This window comes from Tachysurus fulvidraco, chromosome 17 (assembly GCF_022655615.1).
Source record: "Tachysurus fulvidraco isolate hzauxx_2018 chromosome 17, HZAU_PFXX_2.0, whole genome shotgun sequence".
NCBI classification, from domain to species: domain Eukaryota; kingdom Metazoa; phylum Chordata; class Actinopteri; order Siluriformes; family Bagridae; genus Tachysurus; species Tachysurus fulvidraco.
The window spans coordinates 23852041-23874775 of NC_062534.1; the positions used below are offsets into that span (position 1 = coordinate 23852041).

Genomic DNA, 22735 nt, shown 5'->3' on the forward strand with positions numbered 1-22735 from the left:
CACACAAAAAAAACAAAACAAAAAAAAAACGCAGTCGTCTTTCCTCAGATCGACGACGTTTTCACCCTTCAGTTTTTCCGCAAGACCTTTAGGTAAGGAGTCTCCGGTGTAAGAAGGTTTTGTACGTAAAATGCATCGAGGCGTGAAGACTAAACATTTAAAATCCCTTTCCGAAGATAAAGACCTTCAACGTCTCGAACAAATCATCCACCGATGACAAATAAAACGAAGATGAAAATGAGTGGTTGAATTGTAAAAAAAAAAAAAAAAGTAGGTCATTAGAAAGCATATCATTTATTCAAAGCAGATTTTCCACAAAAAAAAGACAAAACAGAAACTCAGCAAACATTCAGAAATATTTAATTTACATTTTTTTTATAATTTATTTAGAATTTAATAATAAAAGAGAACTGCAGCATTGACGCATTCATCATCTGCTGCTGTTACCGTGAACCTGGTGCTCACAGAGCAAGGAGGTCATGGGGCACACCTGCTGTGTGTGTGTGTGTGTGTGTGTGTGTGTGTGTGTGTGTGTGTGTGTGTGTGAAGGAAGCCTTTGAGAAGCTGGTAGGGGGTTAATTAGAAAAACAAGAGTCACATGTTGAGTGTTTGTTCTTATGCTAAGCCTGCAGAGCAAAAGTGCAAAAGCTCTTTCATGGAAAAAAGGTTAAAACGAGCAGATCGCAAATAAGCCGTTCAAACGTTCTAGTGACGTCTGTGAACGAGATCCACGGCATGATACGGCTCACTATCTGGAACTACGGTCGAGAAAACAAACAAACAAACGACCGCTTTTTGCGCTTTTGATTTGAGGTCTGAGGGCGAGAGTGTGAGAGCAAGAAGAAGTGCAAGAAAAAGGAAGGATGTGGTCTACAAAACCAACACGAGGTGCAGAACCTTTTGTGCTCCTGCTCTCTCCACTTCCTCTTGACCTCAACACCAGAGGAAAGCCACGTGACTGCGAGAGAGAGTAAACACGGACGACAGGGTAAAAACAGCCCACGGAGTCTCCAAACAAGTTATTTTTTTTAAAGAAATTCAGATCTGACCTGGTTATAGATGACGGATTAGTAATAAAACTCACAATTTCTACTTTTCTATGTAGTTTCAAAGAATGAGATACATCCATTTTGTTTTATTTACTCATCTATTTTTTATTCTTCTACCTACCCACCTTCCGACTCTTCTTCTTCTATGATAAAACATCTCCTACCAGAGGAGAGTGAAGGCTGATACGTGCTTCCTCTGAAACCTGTGAAAGCCGCATCACCAAACGCATCATCTTCAAACTGCTGGTGAAACCTCCTCAGAGGATTGGCTAGTGTCACGGAGATTGACATGGGAGAGAGAGTAGGTCCGTCCCACCCAGAGAGCACAGGTCATTTTCCTCACTTAAGACTCCCGGCATCACGAAGATGCTCAGGGTGGTAGGATATACGCCTGAGATACATCTATCCTGAATTCAGTACAAAGAAACCCGTTTTCGTTTCAGTTCAGTGTGTTTTTTGTAAGACGGGCTGTTGAGGAACGACTACAGCTGCTATATGATGAAAAGATTTAAAGACAAGGTCTCCGATTTTTGAGAAATGCTTCAGAAAACCGAGTCGGGCCGAATAATAAACAATAATCAAAACAAACGTGTAGCCAATGAGCAGAAAGGGGCGGGGCTTGTCAATATGGGCGGAGAGAGTGTTCGGCGCGCATGTGTGACATCAGCAGAAAGCGGTTTTAACACTGACACGGAGGATAAAAACAAAGAAAGAAAGAGAAGAAAGACTTACGATAAGAACAAGAAGTAGGACGTGTTAATATAAGATCAGCTTTCCAGCGCTGGAGAGAACTGAAGGAGCAGGAAGTTGGCCACATATTCACAGGTTGGAGTTTCCCGAGTCAATAACTCCTGAGCTAAACGCTGTTACTACACAAATAACACCTCTTTTCTATCGTAGTAATGTAGAGAGGCAGCTACAACCGTGTTTTGTGTAGTAACAGCGTTTAGCTCAGGAGTTATCGACTCGGGAAACTCCGACCTGTGAATATGTGGCCGACTTTACTTAAGACGCCGAGGCGCTTTTTTCCTTCTCGATAGGTGAGTAACGTTGGTTTTGCTTTGTTACACAGAACTAATATATGCCTTTGTCCTTTACATCATTATGCTTGTGTGGCATTTTTGCTTGTTTGTTTATCTACAATCGTATTCTTCTTCCCTTCAGCTATGATAAAGACACGTTTCTTTCTGTTAGTCGCCTGGGTTACGTATGTATGTGTGGGCGGAGCTATCGATACAGGGGTGGGACCCGTTTGGGTTAGGGGCGTGTTTGTTTTGGTGATTTTATATGTAGACATTGGCTTTCAAAAATCGGAGACCCTGCCTTTAAGTTCTTTTAAGTTTGTCTGACCCTGGTGTAGATATGCGGTCTACCTTTGATTTATGTAGCCCAGACCTTTTATAAAGCACACAGCTTCCCATCGTTCGGGACACGTTTATTTCTATCGAACATAAATGTACACAGAAGTTACATAAAAACAGAAGGACAAAGTGATACAAAAAAAGGAGAAAGAGATACAAAAAGATGTCAGTCTCTCTCCTGACGTGTCGTCGGACCGGCTGTCGTGAAGAATGATGCCCCTCGCTGCTGTCAAAACAAGGCTGGGATGTTTTCCTAGCTGCAGCTGTCTCATCCACAGGGACTTAATGAATTTCTGGGAGAGCCTGCTACAGGATCTGTTAAACACCCCTTTAACCTCCCCCACGCTCTCCATTCTAACCCCTCACTGACCTCCAAATTCCATCCCGTGCTTCCTTCGATTCCTTCCGTTCCTTTTTATTTCTGTTTTTCTTGCCTTCTAAAGTGAAGACGGTTCCCAAATGTGAAGCAGGAGGAGGGAGTCTCTTAAACTTCAGAACAGCTCTGATGACCCCTGAAAGCTGATGATGGGCCACGTGTCAAACTGCTGGACCCTCAGCGCCTCTCGTCTCTTTGTGTGGCTGCTGCTGCATCTGCTCCAGAATAACAGCCTGGTTGTCTAGACACTCTCTCAGCTTGTCCTCTGTCAGCGTGAGACGCTCTTCCAGTACAGCCACGGTCTGAAGCACAAGCGGTTCATGCTAATTAGTGTCATACATCAGTGACATCAATTCAAACCTCAGTAATTTAATACAGCTGGAAAATAATGGGCCTGTACTCTGGCATTCTGGTTTAAAAGTCCCTTTAAACTCTCTAAAATAAGGCTTTTGGTGTGACAGTTCTAGAATCTGATCATTTCTATGTAAATATATATCCCTGCCCCTGCCTATCCCTGAATCTAGACCTGTTCTTACCCTGGTACGTTTACCGAATTGAATCCAGCACTACAGTAGGGGTATGCACGGTTGATCAATAGTGATAGATGGTCTGTTTTCCATTGCGCAATCCAGAACTATATTCAGGTATCCATCGATATAATGGTACCAAGAAGGTATTAATATGGCAATAGGAAATGGACTTCTGTGGAAGATCGGGGTGAGGGCATCATGTCTAACACGACACGACTGGACACGAGAAGTGGCAGCGATGGAGGAGCTCTGTGACTGTGATTGGCTTCATGTGACGCATGAAACTCAGTAGACATTTTCAAAGAGAAAGTCACTGTAGTCCTGCTACATAGGGGCTTTTTACACCTGCGATGTATGTTCTAAAACATGAAGTTAGGCTCATACATCTTTTTACACCGGGTCACTTTGTGCGTTTTCTGTGATCCGATAGCTATCCGACGGTAAAAAGACCAGGTCTAAATGCCCTCCGAAACGGTTTCGAGACGGATATAAATCCGATGGTACAAACCCCTTCAGGAGGAGGTCTGGGACACGTTTCAGTTTAAACTGGACAGGTGTAAATGAATGTGGTTGTTCGAGCCACATACGTCAGCGCTATACTCCTCCCAAACGGAAGTACGTCACTCGCAGGTGACTCGCGAGTCGCGCCAGAAACAGATAACACGGACGACACGCAGGCACTTATTGCTCTTTGGAGCGATGAGAGCGTCCAACAAAAGCTTTGTAAAACATATAGAAACAAATGCATATTTAAGTTTATACACCAAAGCATATTCCATTTCAATTACCCCGGAAATGAGGTAAAATATATTAGCATTTTGGGCGGGAGTAGAAAGATCAGACCGATATCCGATTCGCCGAGACGCGTTTATCTGGGCTAATGTAAATGCAACTATTTTAACAAATCAGATAGCTAACGGATCAGAGAACACACACGAAGTGACCGGGTGTAAAAAGGCCCATATTCACTGTTGCTCATCTTCATGAAAAGTGCTTTGAACTCACCTGAGTCAGAATGTCGAGCTGCTGAACAATGTGTTCTAATGTGCTTCTCAAAGCCGGCGAAGTCACAGAGCGTTCCTCCTGCAAGTCTGCGAGCCGCGGTTCAAGATCGTCCTCTTCCGCAGCTTCTTCCCGGCGATGTGTGTCAGTAAATATGGCAAGATTGCGGCCTGTGCTGGTGCTGGGATGTTCAGTGGGGTCTGTGGTCCGACTGGTGTGTCTACCCGCACCCTAAACAGCAGCAAGACGAGAAAACACAAGAAACGTAAGAACACTGAGAGAAGCTGGAAAAAAATGGCTCATTATCAGATCATTTTAATTGATAAGCATGAATTGACTGCCCCATTTTCTCTCTGTATATTCCTACCTTTGGCTAGCAAGACTAACGTGAGCCAACCATTATATCTTGCTCATGCTAAATCATGGGGCAGCTGAACAGTTGGGGAAAGCACTAAGTGCACTGCGGCCATGATTTGTCAGAGGAGAGATTAAGCCATCTCTTACCTACAGAGCATCAGAATTATTCCTTTATTAGAATCCCAGACAGCTTCATCATTGTCTTGATATTCAAATATCCACAACAACAAAGTGAACACTTTTCTGTTGCGCTAGGCGCGAGGCTTTTGGACATCTCAATTAACCTGAAACATGTAAACACTAGCTACCGATTAGCACTGCCGCTAGCTTCCGAGATCCTTCCACCTGTTGTTGTGTGTAGTTTTGCTCAAATGCTGCTGGTTCCATAAGCATGTGGGGCCTTTGACCCTATGGGCCAAGCAGTACCGAGACACGGCTCATCAACAATATGGAGGACTCGAACAGGGAGGGGTGGTTAAGGGGAGGCCCACACATTCCTGCTCTAGTGCAGTAAGAAAATCGATTGCAGCTCCTTGCTTCCTGAGTTGCATCCTGACTTCAAAGAGCAGCGGTAGAGAGACAGAAGGATGGCCTGAGAGAGGATAAGTGCTGTTGGGGAGGAGGAGGCAAACAAAGCAGCCAGTGTGTAGTCCAGCAGGCTTGAGGGTCCCTCCTGCAGCCGCAGGCCACATCTGGAAAACATCTGCTCTCCTCGTTCGTGAGCTCCTCCAGACCTAGCTGCCTCTTGGGTTTTTTTTCTGCTGTTGTTGTTGTTTCTTCCTCTCCACCTCATCAACACAGGAAGCTCAAGTGCAATGAGGCAGAAAAGGGGGGGTAAGTATACTGGGGGTGACCTGGCTGCCAATCAAATGACCATCAAGTAGAAACCTTTGACAAGGTCTTTTATGTTAGTGAAGTGAAAACTGGGACATGGGAATTTTCTGTATAGCAACAACCTGGAAAAAATGTGTGATGACTGAAATATATCCAAACGCCAAAACTCCAAGGCTCAGCAGTGGGATCAGATAATATTTCACAGCCATGTTTACCTTCAGTTGGAACACATGCTTACCTTTAGTGGGAACACATGGTTCTTCTGAAATATGTGAAAACGTTTTTTCAAACTGCTGCTCGTGAATACACAGCTGAAAACGTTAACTGCCATCGTCCGCATGCATGAGCTCTCAGACCGCCAAAATTGCCTAATATCGCTCTGATCAGATGGCGGAAATCAGGAGCATTTCTCTCCAAAAGAAAAAAAAAAAAAAAACCAGATCTGCTTACCTAGGACCCTTTATGGCTGTAATATTAAAGTTCAGTCTTGTGATATCTTGATGACTTGTCTATACTTTTTACATGACGTTACAGGAATAGTCTCATTCTCGGAATGGCGTTTGCAAGCATTTTGTCGGTTATCGTCAATGTGGCTGAAATATACCTTGCATAGTCGTTTGACCTAATTTGTTCAAATGAAACAATTCCAGCCATTCGCTTGCACACGCAGTCATTCATGCAGCAACACGGCCAGGACAGTGTGGTTATATAACAAAAGATATGAGCACCAAATATAGTCAAGTGATTGTACAATCCTGACATTGTGTTCAGAAGGACTGAAGTGGTCACAGGTGGGTCATTACAGCTTGAATATAATCGTTCAGCTCCGAGGACAGACCCACGGCCGTTATGTCGGGCGAGCTATAATTTATGTCAACAGGCTCTCTGGCTGCTAAACAGGTACTTGGTCTGCACTAAGCCAACAGGAATATTTATGAGCTCCTTGAGCCGTACAGAAAAGCCCAGACGAGTCTTTGAAATATCACAAAGCTCCTCGTGCTGCGGCCCAGAAACAGAACTTTACTGGAGATCAGAGCGATCGTGGAAAAGTGTGTCCTCGCTTAGCCCCGTTAATAAAATAAAAAAAATAAGCTAAAAACTTGGTCATGAGGCGCTTCAGTACAATATTCTCTTGACATTACTATGAAAGTGCAACGGATTTAATGCCTAGGAGTGAAACCAAAACCTCATGTTCACACTGTTACATATTAATAGATGTGATCTATTTTACAATTCCAACCAATGTCAAGATTATCCAGTGGCAAACTGTCCATTTTAGGTGTAGAGATCCTTTTTTTTTTTTTTTTTTTGGTTAAGAAAACGTAATTAGAATAGGTCACAATGTGGATGTATGTCATACCCTAGGGCTGTTGACTGGCCAGAAGGTGTTGATGTTTTTAACAATGCATTTGTTTGTTGACATGGAGAAGTTTATGAAAGAGTCTTCCATGCCGGACGGTGAAACGGGTTAAAAGGGAACTTTATAAAAGGGAAAGTAGTTTACATTTCTCAGCAACATGATGAGCTGCATTTCTGTGGATTATTTCCTATTAACGTGGGCTTTCATAATATGGGAACAAATCACTGCTGCATAACTCCCAGCCACAGCCAATCAGAAGGCGAGTTAAGCCCTGTGATAAGCAGCTAATATTCGAGAGAACCTTTAATGTTGTGTGGGAATGAAGAAAAACAGAATCAGAGTGGTGATTTGCTGTATGTAAAACATATGTGATGGTGTAGATCAAGGCCAATCAAGTGGTTAGACTACCACTAGCCGTGGCCTAAAGGTTAGAGAGTTTGACTCCTAACCCTAAGGTTGTGGGTTCGGCCACGACTGAGATGCCCTTGAGCAAGGTACCGAACCCCCCCCAACTGCTCCCCGGGGCACCGCAGCATAAATGGCTGCCCAATGCTCCGGGTGTGTGTTCACGGTGTGTGTTCACTGCTGTGTGTGTGCACTTTAGATGGGTTAAATGCAGAGAACGAATTCTGAGTATGGGGCACCGTACTTAGCCATACGTCACGTACTTTCACCTTCACTATACGCAGAATAAAATCACATTTGTATTCTCCAGAAACTGGTCATGAACTAACTGAACATCTTTGCCAAAACTGTCTAAAATTGACAGAATGCTAAACCAATAGAAAGTTTAATCATACCTGTATTAACCTAGAAATCTCTTTACTGAATGAAATTCCTCTCGTCTATCAATATTTCGAATGATCAGGTGCCATATTTACTATAGAATTCGGAGCCAAAGGACCTACACATTATGATGCTCTGAAAAGAATTTATTTTCAGTCGTGATTCAACATTATGTATGTATTAGTTGCGGCAAACAAATGGGTCAATAGGTTCCTGTGAAAGAGTCGAGGAAGCAGACGACAGGAACAGAGGAACCGATTTCCCCTTCAATTCCATTCACTCAAACGCATTAAGCGATTAGGAGCGTAACGCCTCCGGCCTTGTGATGGAGACGAGAACATTTCCCTTGTCACAGGATGCCCTGTAATGGCATTAAAGTGAGCACTCTCAGTACATGGAAAAGCCTTATTGAAATCAAAGGCAGCATTAGCTTCTGACCCTTCGCCCACTGTCTCATCTACCGCCAAGTTCATTTCAGCCTTCAGCCCCTCGCTCGCTGCCTCTTTATCAGCTCTGGTGCAGATCAACGTCCGATTTCCTCTGTGTGGAGTACCTGCTCACGGGAGCCTAATGGAGTTAAAGCTACTCTCTGGCTCCACTCGCAGCTCTCATTACCTTTCATATTGGTGTATGGTGCATGCATGCAGCATATACTTCCTTCCTGTACTTCATACTTCTTGAAAGAGAGCGGGATGCGACTCAAGCTGCCTTGAGCAAGCATACTGTATGTGCTTGGTTTATTTTTAACCGACAGAATGCTAAACAGGTCAATGAAGATAAATTTTTTTTTATATATTATACACTAAGGCAATGGAGACCTGGTGTAACTAACAGCGTGTCAGAAAAAAATCCACTTCCTGTTTCATCAGATATTTTGGCGAGCTGCCTTCGCTTTGCTGACTGAAGCAAACGGAGATGACCGCCGATGCTGGCGGGTACAGAGGAAACGTGAAACTAACACTTGTCATGTTGAATGTAGGCCATTTCCTGCCAGGGGAAGTGAGCCACAGCCATCTGAAGCTTCCTGAGACTGAGAAATGAGGGTCGTGACTTGATGAGGACCTGGGATTATTTCAAGCCTCTGGATACATAAAGCTCTTGCTTCGTTTTGAAAGAAAGGATTTCACGTGTACAGTAGCTGTTACTCGCATGCTAGCTGTTACTGCGTAGTATATAAGAGTTTAGCACCAAAATGGTGTTATGCCAAAGGGTGTTCAGTTTCTGTTCATTTTTTATTCCAGTGCAGCATCGAATCACGGCTTTATATAACGGGTCTGTTAATAAACACCTTTTATATCTTTCTGCATAGGATCCTGTGTAGATATAGATGACTTACGGGTGTCTTACAGATGATATCACACTTCGACTGAGGTTACCGTATAAAAGTTAACGTGGTTACAGAATTGAAACCTGGACCATGATGCTCGTTGGCCGACTCTCGTTTTCTCACTGCCAGTCGTTCTCTCTCTGTCCGGGTTTGTCAGGCTGCATTATAATCGGTTTCCTGTGCCTAGTGAAAGACCAGGTCACAGGATATAACGCTCTTGTGCAATCGAGCAAACTGCTTATCTGAGAAATGACAGGGACAGATCTGTCAGGAAACACTTGATAAGAGACAGGAAAAGAGAAAGAGCAGAGCAGAGCAGATAATGGACCAATATTAGCCTGGTGATTAGAAAGGCTTTTTAAAGCGACGGTGGGAGATTCCTGTACGGAAACGAGTGAAGTGTAAAGAGAGAGAGAGAGAGAAAGAGAGAGAGAGAGAGAGAGAGAGAGAGAGAATTCACAGGATTCATTTTGACAAAATTCCTGTGTGAAGCGAAGTCTGTCACCAAGATCCCACTGAGAAGATGAGTCATCAAGCGAGAACGAGCAAGCCAGAGCATGCTCTCACACACACACACACACACACACACACACACACACACACACACACACACACACACACAGAAAGCTGTTTGGGCTGGCTGCGATTATCTCAATCACAAGGCGATAAAGTAGTGCACCGAATCAAAGAAGCGCTAATGTTCTCCTCATGAACAAGTGCTGTCATTATCCTGATGTTTTTATTTCATCCTTTAATGTCTCACATCGGAGAAACACGGCCTTGCAACCAGATGGACCTGCTAAACTGTGCACATAAAATCCTCGCCAAATGACTCATATCGACCGGGTTAAGTCGTGATGAGACGACGCGGTGCTGAATAACCCGGAGCCTGAATTGTTTAGTGTGTCTGCTCTTAAGAGCTGGTTACTGTCCGGGCCTTGTGAGGAAACCCATTCGGTCAGAAATGCAGTCCAAGCTAAACAAACCGGGATTTCTGGCTTCTATCCAACGGAAAAGTTGCTCCTTCTATAAAGATATTAGTGCAGATGAGTCATATCGCAGTGGAGGTTAAGCCTCTGGATTGCGCCGTATAAACAGGGATAATACGAATGTACGGGCAGAGACGGCATCGAGACGCAAGAAGATTCGGGAGAAGAAATGTGGAATGACTCATTGCTGTGGAAAAAAAAAACCTTCACAAAAAAAAGTGAAGTGAAGTGATGAACTCTTAGAGACGATTATGCGTAGACAACACAGCGATGGTGTGTGTTTTACGGCCCGGCGGGGCAGACGGCGGGCCAGGTGAGCTCCGATGGCAGATACAAATTAGCCCTCGCTGTGGAGCGTCAGAACAGGAAGCCATTAGCGCAGCATTACGCAGCGGACGCGGACCAGGAAATTAAATCCGCCTGTCTTCAAGAAACTGATGTCACCGTTCTGCCTGTGGGTAATGGATCATTACTGCCTTCCGCTAAAGAGGCTGAGAGGTGGAAGTAGTGTGGGGTGGGGGGTGGGGGGGAGACAGGACTGCTCATGTATTCAGGAGTAAAAATCACTATATATACCAGCTGGAGGTCTGGTTTTCAGCTACACCAGTGTTTATTGTTTTCTAAAAAGGTTATTTAAAAAAAATGATTTGGTTAAATGTAAAGCAGGCAACTTTGACTAAAGGTTATCATTTCCAATCTCCGACTAGGAAAAAAAAACAAAAACGCCCCCTTCGGCATGGCTAGGACGCAGGATGTTTTGTTGATGATTGTTAGTTTTTGGATGCGATGTTTCTGGTTTAGTTTTGCTGTTATTTCCTGTCAGCATTTAAGTGGTTGTGGTTTTAGCTTCTCCAGACGCTAACAGAAAGAAGCTAATGTTGGTTTACTGTTTAACCCAGAGATCCCATCATTAACACCAGGGTCAACGGCACGCTGGGACCCAGGCAGCTGTGTTTGAACAGATACGCACGTCCGGCCATCCATCCATCATCTCCATCTCATAATCTCTCTATCCATCCATCCATCCATTAATCTATATATCGATCTATTTCCCTCTATCTATCTATCTATCTATCTATCTATCTATCTATCTATCTATCTATCTATCTATCTATCTATCTATCTATCTATCTATCTATCTATCCACACTTCCTCCACCCACCCACCCTTCTTATCCATCCATCTACACTTCCTCCACCCACCTGCCCTTCTATCCATCCATCTATCCATCCATCTACACTTCCTCCACCCACCCGCCCTTCTATCCATTTAAATATCCATCTCTATTTCACTATCCATCCATCCATCCATCCATCTCAAAATCTCTCTCTATCCATCCATCCATACATTAATCTATCCATCCATCCATCCATCCATCTATACTTCCTCTACCCACCTATCCTTCTATCCATCCTTCCATCCATCTACATATCCATCTCTATTTCACTATCCATCCATCCATCCATCCATCCATCCCCTTGATTATGTAAGATGCGTCTTTTCAGGCTGAAGGTTAAAGGTCAGATTTTCAGGGAGTAAAAAATGAGCATTTATTTAGCTATATTATTTAAGCTTTTTTTGGCCTACAACACCTAATAAACAATCTCTCTCATATAATATATTATAATATAATAATATAAAGAATATTTGAATTCAACTAGCCTATTAGTGGACTAGATTTTTTTACTTCTTTAGAAAAAATAAAACTAAATGATCGATGCTACACTGATAAAGATCTAGATCCTGGTGTGTATAATCACACACGTCCCCTCGGCGGTGCTAGGGGAGATGTTCAGTGGGTTTGAGCTTCAGATTGTTAGACGTTCAGCTGTAGCTGTACAGATGAACAAATACGGTGCAATACAGCGACACTGTGCAACAGCTTCAATGTATTGCGAGTTTCTGTGTGTATTAGTGTCCAAATTTAGAACCATGCCGGTAGATTTAGGATTTTATTCTATAGAGCTGTTCAGAGAAATGTGACCGCTGTAGAAGACGACGGTAAACTTTCAGCACTACATCAAGTGTAGTCATCCATCCTGCTCCAGAACTCAGGTGTGTGTTTGTATGGTTCTCCTTCACGTGTCTTCTTTTCGTCTGTGTCCTCGACCTGCTAACTCGAGGCTTTCTCGTAATAATTCGCTGTCTTTTACGTCTCCTTCCTTCCTTCTTCTTTTTTTTTTTTAAGTTTTGTTTTGTGCAACACATCCTGCTCTTGTGCTCGCCTCAGGTTCACATTTCATCTCGTGTCTGAGTCTTGTTTTTTTTTTGGTCAAACTTTCTGTTCCTGGTTTCCCATCGTGGCTCTTCCACTTATTGTGAATTGCAGTCAGCATTCGTGTTTCCACTCTCCACCAGTCTCTCGTCTTCTTCCTCTCGTCGCTTCTGTTTTTTTCCCCTCCATGTGCATTTGCTCTGAGTGTAAAAGCTTGTGGAAAAAATAGAGCTGAAGTGAGGATGTATGTTGTGTTCAAATTAAAAGTTAACGATGTGAGTTTACAGACAAAAAAAAATTAGAAATAAATTGGAAGAAAAGTGAAATTAATTAACATCTCGATGTTGCTTGTTCCTCTCTCTCTCTCTCTCTCTCTCTCTCTCTCTCTCTCTCTCTCTCATATGCTGGTGTTAAGTTTTATGTAACTGACCCACTTTAAATGCTTTTTTCCTCCTAAATCGATTCCTGTGTCCATTCCACATGACGCACAGAGCAGAAGGTTAACGCACACAAGCTGTTATTTCCTCAAACGTACAAACACCCTTCTCACGGTTAACGCCCGAGCCGAGCATTTAACCGAAACCTAGCGTGATGTTTACGGTCCATGCAAATGCTAAAAAGTGCGTCAAACTGTAACCAAAAACAAATTTAAAATGCTTCCCAATGCAGGTGGATTTCCATATGTTTCCCTACATAATTTTTTGTTTGCATGCGTCTGCCTACCACACGCAGGCTTGCTGGAGTCGCTGGTGTTTAGCATGCTAATAAGCCTGCAGTGGTGCAGCAGCGTGGGTGAAGGTTCCTGCCTTAGATTGACGGCTGTAACCGTGGGTGGCTGGGGGCCCAGCTGAGCCCATGGCCTTCAGAAAGCTCAGCTGGAGAGAGTCGTGCACAGCGAGCGCGTCTCGGAGGCAGCGGGGGCTCTTTCAAACCTACCATTAGCCCAAGAGCCTCATGCAGGACCTTCTCAATACAACACACACTGGCATGAAATTGAAGTCCTGCTTTCTCGCATGTTTAAAGCCACTGTCTGGATTTTTTTCCCCATCTCCATTTTATCTGCTCATTAAGCTAATTGTGAAGGATCAGGGTTTATGACAGTTGGGTCATTTTTCTGATAAATCTGATAAGGTGTCTTGGAGAAGAAAATCCCTGGTTAGCTGTTTAGGTTTTTTTTGCAGTACAGTGAGAGATCAACATCTGGGCTAATGTTAGCTTTTGGGGGTTTGTTTCTATTAACAGATATTTTCTCGATTATCGTCAATAACAAATGTCCTACGATTAAAAACCATTAAGTCTTTAATCGGATCGATCAAAACTTAAGATATTCTAGTGATTCACCGAGCAGAAGGTGAAGCTAAAAAAAAAAAAAAAAAAAAAAAAAAAAAAAAAATACACGATAAGCCGATCTGGTCATCAGATCTCACCAACATGAGCGATTCCAGAAAGGTTTACTGGGCAGCCCGGATTCCAAAGAAAACTGAACTTCTGTCGTTTTCAGTTATTTGGTGTGGTGTGGTTGTTCCGCTTAGGTTTGCTCTTCTCACCACAGCACAGGGTACTCACTTCCTGTTTTCACACACCAAAAAAAAAACCCTGCAGAGTAAAAACTGTGGTTTGGACCTGGACACTCTTCACCGAGTTAGTGGTGTAGAAACATGAGGTAGGATGCTAAATCCTTGTTGGCCTGGCTGTCTAGACTTCCTGCCAGATACGAGCAGCAGCTAGTCTGAGAATAGAGAGCGTGTGAACAGCGCCTTCATGCCAAGATCATAAAGCAGAAGATCACGACTCTGTGGTACTTCCTATGACCTGGATTGGTGTCACAGGAAGGAGTGCGTAGAAAGGTTCCAGATTGAGATGTCGGAAATTTTTACGGTTGTGTGCTTTCGTGACAAGGAAACGTGTGTGAATGTATGCGGATGAGTGCTTTAGGGAATCTTCCGTGGTGTCTGCGGCAAGCTTTTAGCGTGTAAGCGTGTATGTCCCTTTGAGTGTCCTGTTCCCACAGGAACCAGATTTTCATGAAGTCTATAATCTGACACACAGTATTTCGGAATTGCTGTAACAATCAAGGGCTTCAGCATCTCAGTCTGGACAAGCCGATTAAGCTAAATGCAAGAAAAGAGGCTTGGACTCCCACCAACTGAGTCCAATATTAAACCTGAGAGACAGAAACAAGGCTCCTCAGGATCCCCTTAATGCCTCAGAAACCTTTGCATTCCATTAGTTTGGCCCCGACGTTGGACTTTAGACTCTGTGCTCGCTCTGTGGTATCTCAGCAATCTTAAAAATGAATCAAACATGAAACATGAACGAGGAGATGTGTGGTTAAGGTGCCGGACTACCAGTCGGAAGGTTGCGAGTTTGATTCCCATGTCCACCAGGCTGCCACTGCTGGGCCCCTGAGCAAGGCCCTTAACCCTCAGTTGCTCAGTTGTATAAAATGAGATAAAAAATGTAAGTCGCTCTGGATACGGGCATCTGCTAAATGCTGTAAATGTAATGAACCAATCAGATGCTGAGCACTATGCTATTGCTTCTTTATTCCAATGTAGTGTCAAAGAACGTTCTGACGTTTTCTAGTTTTTTTTTGGTCGACGTTGTCTTTTCTTCCACAGTGTACCACGAATCCACACGTTTACAAAGAACGGCCTAACAGCTTAATCTCTTTGCGAACAGGAGTGTGTAAACATTTACAACATTTAGCCCTTATCCAGAGTGACTTACATTTTATCTCACTTTTATACAATTGAGGGTTAAGGGCCTTTCTCAGGGGCCCAGCAATGTCAGTTTGGTGGATACAGGAATCGAACTCACAACCTTCCGATTGGTAGCCCAACACCTTAACCACTAGGCTACCACATCCCCACCAGGGCCAGGACGAGTGAGTAAGGAGGTCATCGCAGAGATGGAGAATCCCATTTTACCGGTGCCAGAGGAAAGTCTTGATCATGTGTTAAGTAGGAAACCAAAAGCCTCAGACAGCAGCAGCTTGCCTTTCCTTTCACAGCTGGGTTAGACAGAAACGGCTTCCTGTGCCAGACAGGAATGAAACCGGCACCGGGTTTTGCAGCACCTCCGGCGTATCGAATAAACACGGCACAAAACCGGCTACTACATTTAGCTCTGCGTGAGAGGTGCTGGGATCTCCTTCCACTAACAGGCTCATAAATAAGCAGCTACGCCAGCTCACTGAAGGAAGGTGTCCGGGGAGGGGAGGCGTGACAGGAAGAGAGAACGGTGTGGCATCTGATGAATGCGCTGGAACTCGAGCTCCCAACCTGATGCGTTCTTCCACCGTGGCTCAGGAGGAGAGGTGAGTGGAGGTCAGTGCAAAGAGCGGGTTGAGGAGATTGACGAGTCAAGCCTTCAGACAAGAATGGCGGATGTTTTCCTGTGTGCGTTTTACAAGATGGATGGGGGAGGTTAAAAGAAAACGTAAACGCACTTGAGGGAGAAGGAAATGAACAAAGATAAGTGGGTTGTTCTTCACCATAACTGAAATTCCACAACTGCGTGGGTCGAGTTAATGTTAATCACATCTGCTCAAAGCGTGATAATTGGTCTTCTACTCGTACAAGAACATCTCAGGACGGTTGTTGAATGAGAAGAATCTCAAAATGTACTCAAATTAAGAAAAGTACCAAGCTCACTTGCCCTGAACATTCTAACACAACTGTTTGATATAATGATCATGATGTGTTAAATATATAAATATCGCCAGGTTCTCAGGCATCTACAGTATATAAAATACACATCTATAACTCACAGTGCCGAGTGGATATTAACATGTGTGGAGCGCAGAGGTGGGTAGTAACGAGTTAGGAGTAGTTTTAAAATCACTAGACTTTTTACTTTTACTTGAGTAGATCTGTGAAGAAGAAACTGTAGTCTTTCTCCGCTACGTTAGGCTACGATGAGCTCGTTACTTTCCTTTTTAGAATACCAAAGTAAAACATCTAATTTTAATGTTTTATTTTGACAGAGAGAGAAACTTCCGCTGAGGCTCTACCACGTGACTGTGCTTCACTGATCGGACGTAGTTGTGCGGTCTCATCAGTGACCATACTCGATCTCGGCGGCGGGACGGGTTAGTTAGCAACACAAACCCTCGGCGAAGTTTAATAGTGACATCAATTTTTTTGTGTGAAATCGTTTGTTTCTGCATGTTTTCACACACACACACACACACAGCAGTGAACACACACACACCGTGAACACACACCTGGAGCAATGGGCAGCCATTAATGCTGCGGCAGCAGTGGAGCAGTTGGGGGTTCGGTGCCTTGCTCAAGGGCACCTCAGTCGTGGCCGGCCCGAGACTCGAACCCACAACCTTAGGATTACGAGTCAGACTCTCTAACCATTAGGCCACGACTTGCCCCTTTCTGTTCAGCATGCCTGGTATGAAATGTGTGTGTTTCCTTCTGTTCCTTCACTGGAGACACACACACACACACAGTTTATGAGAACTTATGGGCTGCCTCGTTCTAGTGCCTGGTAAAAAAAAAGTATAAAGGTTTGGAAATTTGTGTCACATGTGCGTATTTATTTTTTATCTATTATTATTTTATTTATTAAGTACATGAATTTACCTGAATTATTTTAATTTAAGCTTTTTCTGTAATTAATTAATTAATTGTAATAAATTTAAATTAATTAGTTAGTTAATTAATTAATTAATTTAAATTTATTAAAATGATTGGATGAGCCATAATTTGCCTAAAGATTATTTAGTATTTTTGTCTGTCTGATTGTTGTCTCGTGTTAAAAAATAAATCAGACGTTACTCAACAGTTACTCGGTACTTGAGTAGTTTTTTCACCGAGTACTTTTTTACTTAATTATTTGGATGTCTACTTTTTACTTTTGCTTGAGTCATATTATTCTGAAGTAACAGTACTTTTACTTGAGTACAATTTTTGGCTACTCTACCCACCTCTGGTGGAGCGGTTTGATCGCAAGCTTTCCGGAGAAATTTGTGTGACACAAAATGAATTTAATATTTTAATATAAATTTTGAATTATGTTCATTGTTTTTCATTTAAAAATATATAAATATTACACGTTAAATATGAAAAAAAAAAGAATGTAATTCCATGGAAAAATAATCCTATAATCTTAGTAAATATATTGAGATGATATCGATATCATGATGAATTGTCCGAGCCTTACGTTGACCTATACTTTTTTTTAACCAGTGTTGTACCTTTTTCTGCTTTTAATGTCATTTTTTTCCATCTGAATTTCTTTCCACTCAGATCATTTCTTAGATCATTATTAGTTTTTAAACTTCCACAGTCTTAAACATCGATAATTATATATCAAAGTCTTGTAAAATGTTGCAATATTTCTATTGAGTGGTATGTAAATCATTAGAAACTTTTGGTGCCAAAAGCAAACAAACTAATAAATAAATCAATCCGCTGTACCGATATCATGATACGGGTCATACCGTCTTCCGGTATTGCCCGAGTCGCTCCCTCGCTCCCTCTCCATTCATTCTTTCTAGCAGAAACTTTATCTTTATCTCTTTATCCCTCCTGTGTTGATTGGGGGAACATTACACAATAGTGGGAGGGTCAAATATCAACTGTAATGATGATCGCCTAAAGGATTGGAACAATGGGCCTTCTTAAGAAAGACACAAGACTAGAACAATACGAACAATGGTGAACTTCCACTGTCCAGAATGAGGGGCCTCATAAAAACCTCGTTTCAATTTCAGAGCGTCGTTCTTTTCTTGTCTTTACATCTGACTCGCAGGTGGCTGTGAGGGTGGTGGAGCTCCAGAACCACCCGGGAGGTGGTGACCCTGCCATGACCCTTACTCTGGTTCCTCTGGTATCTTGCTCTTCCTTCTCAGCACAGTTTGTAGAACAAACTCCTCTGTGCAGGGGTTCATTCTGTACACTCAGGATCTTCACCGTATGGATCAGGGACAGTGGCGTAGAAGCAGGTGTCTATTGCCCCTTTTACACCGAGGCAGTTTGAGTGCTGGTTCGGAGCCTAGTTTAGAACCAGTTCTTTCTTATTTGACAGCTGAAGCACCGGCTCTGAACCAGGAAAAGTGGTTCCTAAGTAGCACCAAAACGTTGCTGGTCTAGACTTAAGAGGAACTGTGGGCAGGGCTGTGGGTGGGGCTACTGTCAGTGCTTTGATAATGTACCTTAAGTATACCAATGTTTAATACACTTTTACTTTACCGCAATATGAGAAATTATCAGCACACATGATGGTAGGTAGCTACATGCTAAGGGTAACGTTTTTCTGTGTTAACGATAAAATAATGTTATGTACTTTATCGATTACAACCTCCGTTTATACAGATTTATACAGTTTATACAGGAGCTGCATGTACACGTTTTATTCGCCGTGTTTGGATGCCAATGTAGGTTCACAAAGCCATGAGCATTAACAGTAGAGCAACATCCGCCATTGTTAATGTTGTGTTTGTCGCTGCTGCGCTAATGTTGCTCTGTAACATGACACGTATACAGTGATGTCACACTCGGCTCTGTGATGGCTCTCTAACCGATGGAAAGGCAAACCGGTTCTTAGAAGGTTCGCCAGTGGAACCAACTTTGAACCAGCACTAGCTCTGAACCAGCACTAGCGCTAGCTCTGAACCAGCACCCGCTGGTTCTTTTTGGTGGAAAAGGGGTATATATACACTAATGTTAGCCATGTCCAAATGACATTAATGGCTTTTATTATGCATGAATGAACTCGAAGCGTTGTCTCTCATGAGCCATGTGATTTGAAAGGGCATGAGATGAAGGACAGGGGCAAGGCTTCCTGTTTTACTTTGGGTAAAAAAAAACAAACCATTGCTTTTGGTGTATTTGAGTGATACGTTTTACTACCACACACAATGACACAGGATGGATAAACAGAACCATGTTAATTCTACTTGTTAAATCAGATGTTGGACAAGTCACCAGCGAGGACAGAAAACATCATCCTGTCGAACCGACGTCACTTATACTGTATCTGCAAGCGAACAATTAAAGATTGAACATTCTAAATAAGCTGCAGTCACCGGTCATTCGTCTACATCCTGGACCTACAGGCTACTAATGTATTATGTAAGATTTAGTATAATCTCTCTGGTGTAGATCCTGTTGCTTGGGTGAGGGCAAAATACGGCAGAACGACGTTCTTTCTAAATGTCACCCAACATCCAGTTCCTAATTTGGTCTGCATGAACAGCGTGGTAAGAGAAGTCGGCCCTCTGTTCGGCAGTTTAAATACAAGTGGAGCAGAACCCAAGCTTACCCTGCACTTAAAACGTCATGCCGTCAGACAAACTGCTGCCATCTGACCCCGCATTACCGCTCGCATGAGGAACTCTCGCACTTCTGCTTCATTTGACGTGTTAGCTCACTACTGCCCCGGGTCTTATGTCCCGGGGCACGGTTTATGGTTAGAAATGAGAAAACCTCCATCTTAAACTTGAAGGAAAAGGAGGAAAAAATAAAAAGGAGAACCCCCCCCCCCCCCCCCCCAATTCCCAAAAAGCAGCGAAACCCGATTTCCAGCCGCAGGAAACAGAGTGCGTACAGATTCTGGGTAATCTTCACATAATCAGGGACATTACTGAAGAGCTTGGGAAGTGTGTTTCCTGAATGATCACCCTCACATGAGAAGGTCTAAAAATAACACAGAACAGAAAAACAGAGAGAGAGAGAGAGAGAGAGAGAGAGAGAGAGAGAGAGAGAGAGAGAGAGAGAGAGAGAGAAAGAGAGAGAGCAGATGGAGGGGTACGTCTGAAGAGCAAGTCAACGTTTCCTTTCTGCGACAGGGCTTTGAAGTACAAAACTTATTAAGATGAAAGAAAGGGCTTCCAAAAACAGAACAAAAGCAGGGACCAGATCAATAATTAGATTAGATTTTTTTTAGGTACGTTAGGCCTTGAAGGTTGCACGTGTCTGAATAATCCAGATCTCTGTTACGGCAATAAATGAAAGAATTAATAGTGTGATTTCTGCAGGGAAGATCTGGAGAGTCATGAATTGATTCTGCATTTCCTTCGGACACAGGATTGAGGGACCACGAACTTGACAGAAGCTCCAGGAGATAGCTGAAGAACTGGAGAGAAAAGCTTTATGCGTGAGAGCAACCATCATCCGTGCCAGTCCACGGTATCCTAGACGACAAGACGGAAAGGTGTATTATTTGGAAAAACAACATTATTGAGTTGAAGTCAAGGGTCTGCTCTGCCGAGTGGTAGACATAATGCATAAGGTTCAAAGAATTCCGTTCTTGATAGCATTTCCGGCACCGAAGATACCGGAGTTGGTAAAATGTTCCTCTGAGAAGAACTCCACCATCTTCAAACTCTGGTTTCTTCTTTCAACAAGGGACAGAGAATAATAAAGCACCAGCAATCCAGGTTTACTGTCAACTACTTCCTTAGATTAAGACCTGCCCCTGAATGAAAGCAAAACATACTCAGGATTTCTTTTTCCTCAAGAAGAAGAAGAAGAAAAAGAAGGAAAAGGAGGAGGCAGGAAGTTGCTTTTGAAGTCATGTACATTGGTTCTTCCTCCAACTGTTCAGGAACATCATGCTTCATCATGCTCTTTAGTTAGAGCTGGTTTTGGGCTCATCAGCAAACAGCTGAAGGACAATATGGGGAATTTAGGAAAGAGTTCAGCAAAGTAGACCAACGTGATGAGTCAACAAAAACTCCTAATTTTATTGCACTATGAATATGGGATGGCATTAGAATGGGGGTGGGAATGGTGCTGCAACCGACTGGACATGGTGTAGTTCATGACAGGAGCAGGATGTGGCCACAAAGGGTTGGGTTTTAAACATAAGGATGTTTGGTTAAAAAAGTGAAAACTGAAAAAAGGCAACCAATTAGAGACGATCTCCGATATAAGACACGGAACTGTGATCGGGGTTAGAAATATGATTCATAGTGCAGCACTGCTCTGGAGGTAATTGGCCTGAGGTGTGATTGTGACCTTGTGTTCCGGTTAAATCTTTCACACATATGCGCGACTCTTCGCAAAGGAGAAAACTTCGTCTGCGGTAAAAGAAAACAAGCTTGAAACCCGTCCATTGTCAGGTCAGGTCAGCGCTTTGGCGGTAGCACCGGCGTGTTAATGAGACGCTTTCTGCTTCCTTGCAGAGAGATGGAGCGAGGACGACTGACCCGAGATCAGTTCTCAGGCTCCGGAGGTTTTTCTTGAGTCTGTGCTAATGATGGACAGGAGAGAGGCTTCCAAACTCACCGGAGGATGGAGGGGACGTAGCGTACGCATGCTACCAACACTGACGCATTCACACTGCGGTCACGAGACACGAGCGCACTAGCTCTTACGATATAAAATAATAATTATTATACTTATATAGCGGATGTGCCACAACAACAAAAACAACAACAACAACAATAAAAACTTGTGTACTCGTTGCTATGGTGAGTCTCCAGTGTTGGGAGTTTGTAACAGTTACAGACGGTTTGTGGGAGCTATAACTCAAGTGAAAACAGGAAGTAACTTTATAATGCAACTATAAAGAGGTCAGCGCTTGCAAAAGCAGCGAACGACGGCAAATTCACAAACAGAAGAAACAAGAGGGTTGTGGTGTGTCGGATTTAACTTCGGCTAAACACCATTGCCGCATATACACGAGATAATCTGCTTTTGAACTTGAGATAATGCCGCGTCGAATGCGAAGTTTCCGTGGGAACGGAACTCGGAGTGAGCGACGAGCTAAACCCCCTAATTGCTTGTCAGTCAGACAATAGGAATGCTAATGCTAATACCTATCTCTACTCGAGGCCTGCATTCCCATAAAACCTGAACAGAATTCCCACCCACCGTAACTGGCAACGACTTGCGCCCATACAACCGAATAACAATAGCGACGGCTCGGAAGCTGTATGCGCAAGGCATTCGTTCATCCTGGAGCTTTTCATGCACTGAAAGGGATTTGGGCATCAAAATGCAAACTGTTAAGCAGGAATTTGAAGATAAACATGAACTCAGTGCAATGCCGTGACCTTTCTGATCACTGAAGGGCTTCCAGTGGTGATACTGGCGGTGGAAGTGGGTGTTCTGCCTCCCTTAAGAGGGTCTGAGCTGGATGTGGGCGGCACAGATGGCCGTGCAAACGAGGAGAGGCATACTAAGGTGAGGCAGATAGGATCCATGAGGAATGTTGAGCCTTGCGGTTAAGTGCTCTTTAACCAAGCACCACTCCTCCTCCAAGTGACCTTCAACTTAAAGTCTTAACCTTGTCTTCATGCAGGGCAAGGTGAGGTTAATACATGTCCCGATGGAGGGGAAGAATGCCAGGGTTAAGCCAGCAGGGCCAGGAGGAGTCGGCATGGAGGCGCCACGCGAATGTCGCGGTTGAGTGGAGGAGGAGGAATAGTAAAGGGGATGGGGGGAAGACACAGATTTGAGTTGGAGTGGAGGTGGTGTTATACTGCTGACGGATGTTGAAACTATGGAGGTTCAAAGGGTCATGGACATTCTTGAAATACTTCACCATGAGCCGACATGACCGGCCGACCCTAAAAGCAGAGAAT

At 43.5% G+C, this 22735-nt stretch overlaps 1 protein-coding gene across 3 annotated transcripts in view; it reads right to left on the reverse strand.

Annotated features, from left to right (window-relative positions):
• Positions 1–2467: 2467 nt before the first annotated feature.
• The window catches only part of poc1b (POC1 centriolar protein B), a 35639-nt gene continuing 15371 nt past the window's right edge, over positions 2468–22735 (reverse strand). For all 3 annotated transcript variants that reach the window (XM_047802336.1, XM_047802338.1, XM_047802337.1), the window contains 2 exons: positions 4322–4549; positions 2468–3088 (listed from right to left, as the gene is read on the reverse strand). In XM_047802336.1, coding sequence (XP_047658292.1) covers positions 2948–3088; positions 4322–4549 — 369 coding nt within the window. In that variant the 3' untranslated portion in view covers positions 2468–2947. The remainder of the gene's footprint in view (positions 3089–4321; positions 4550–22735) is intronic.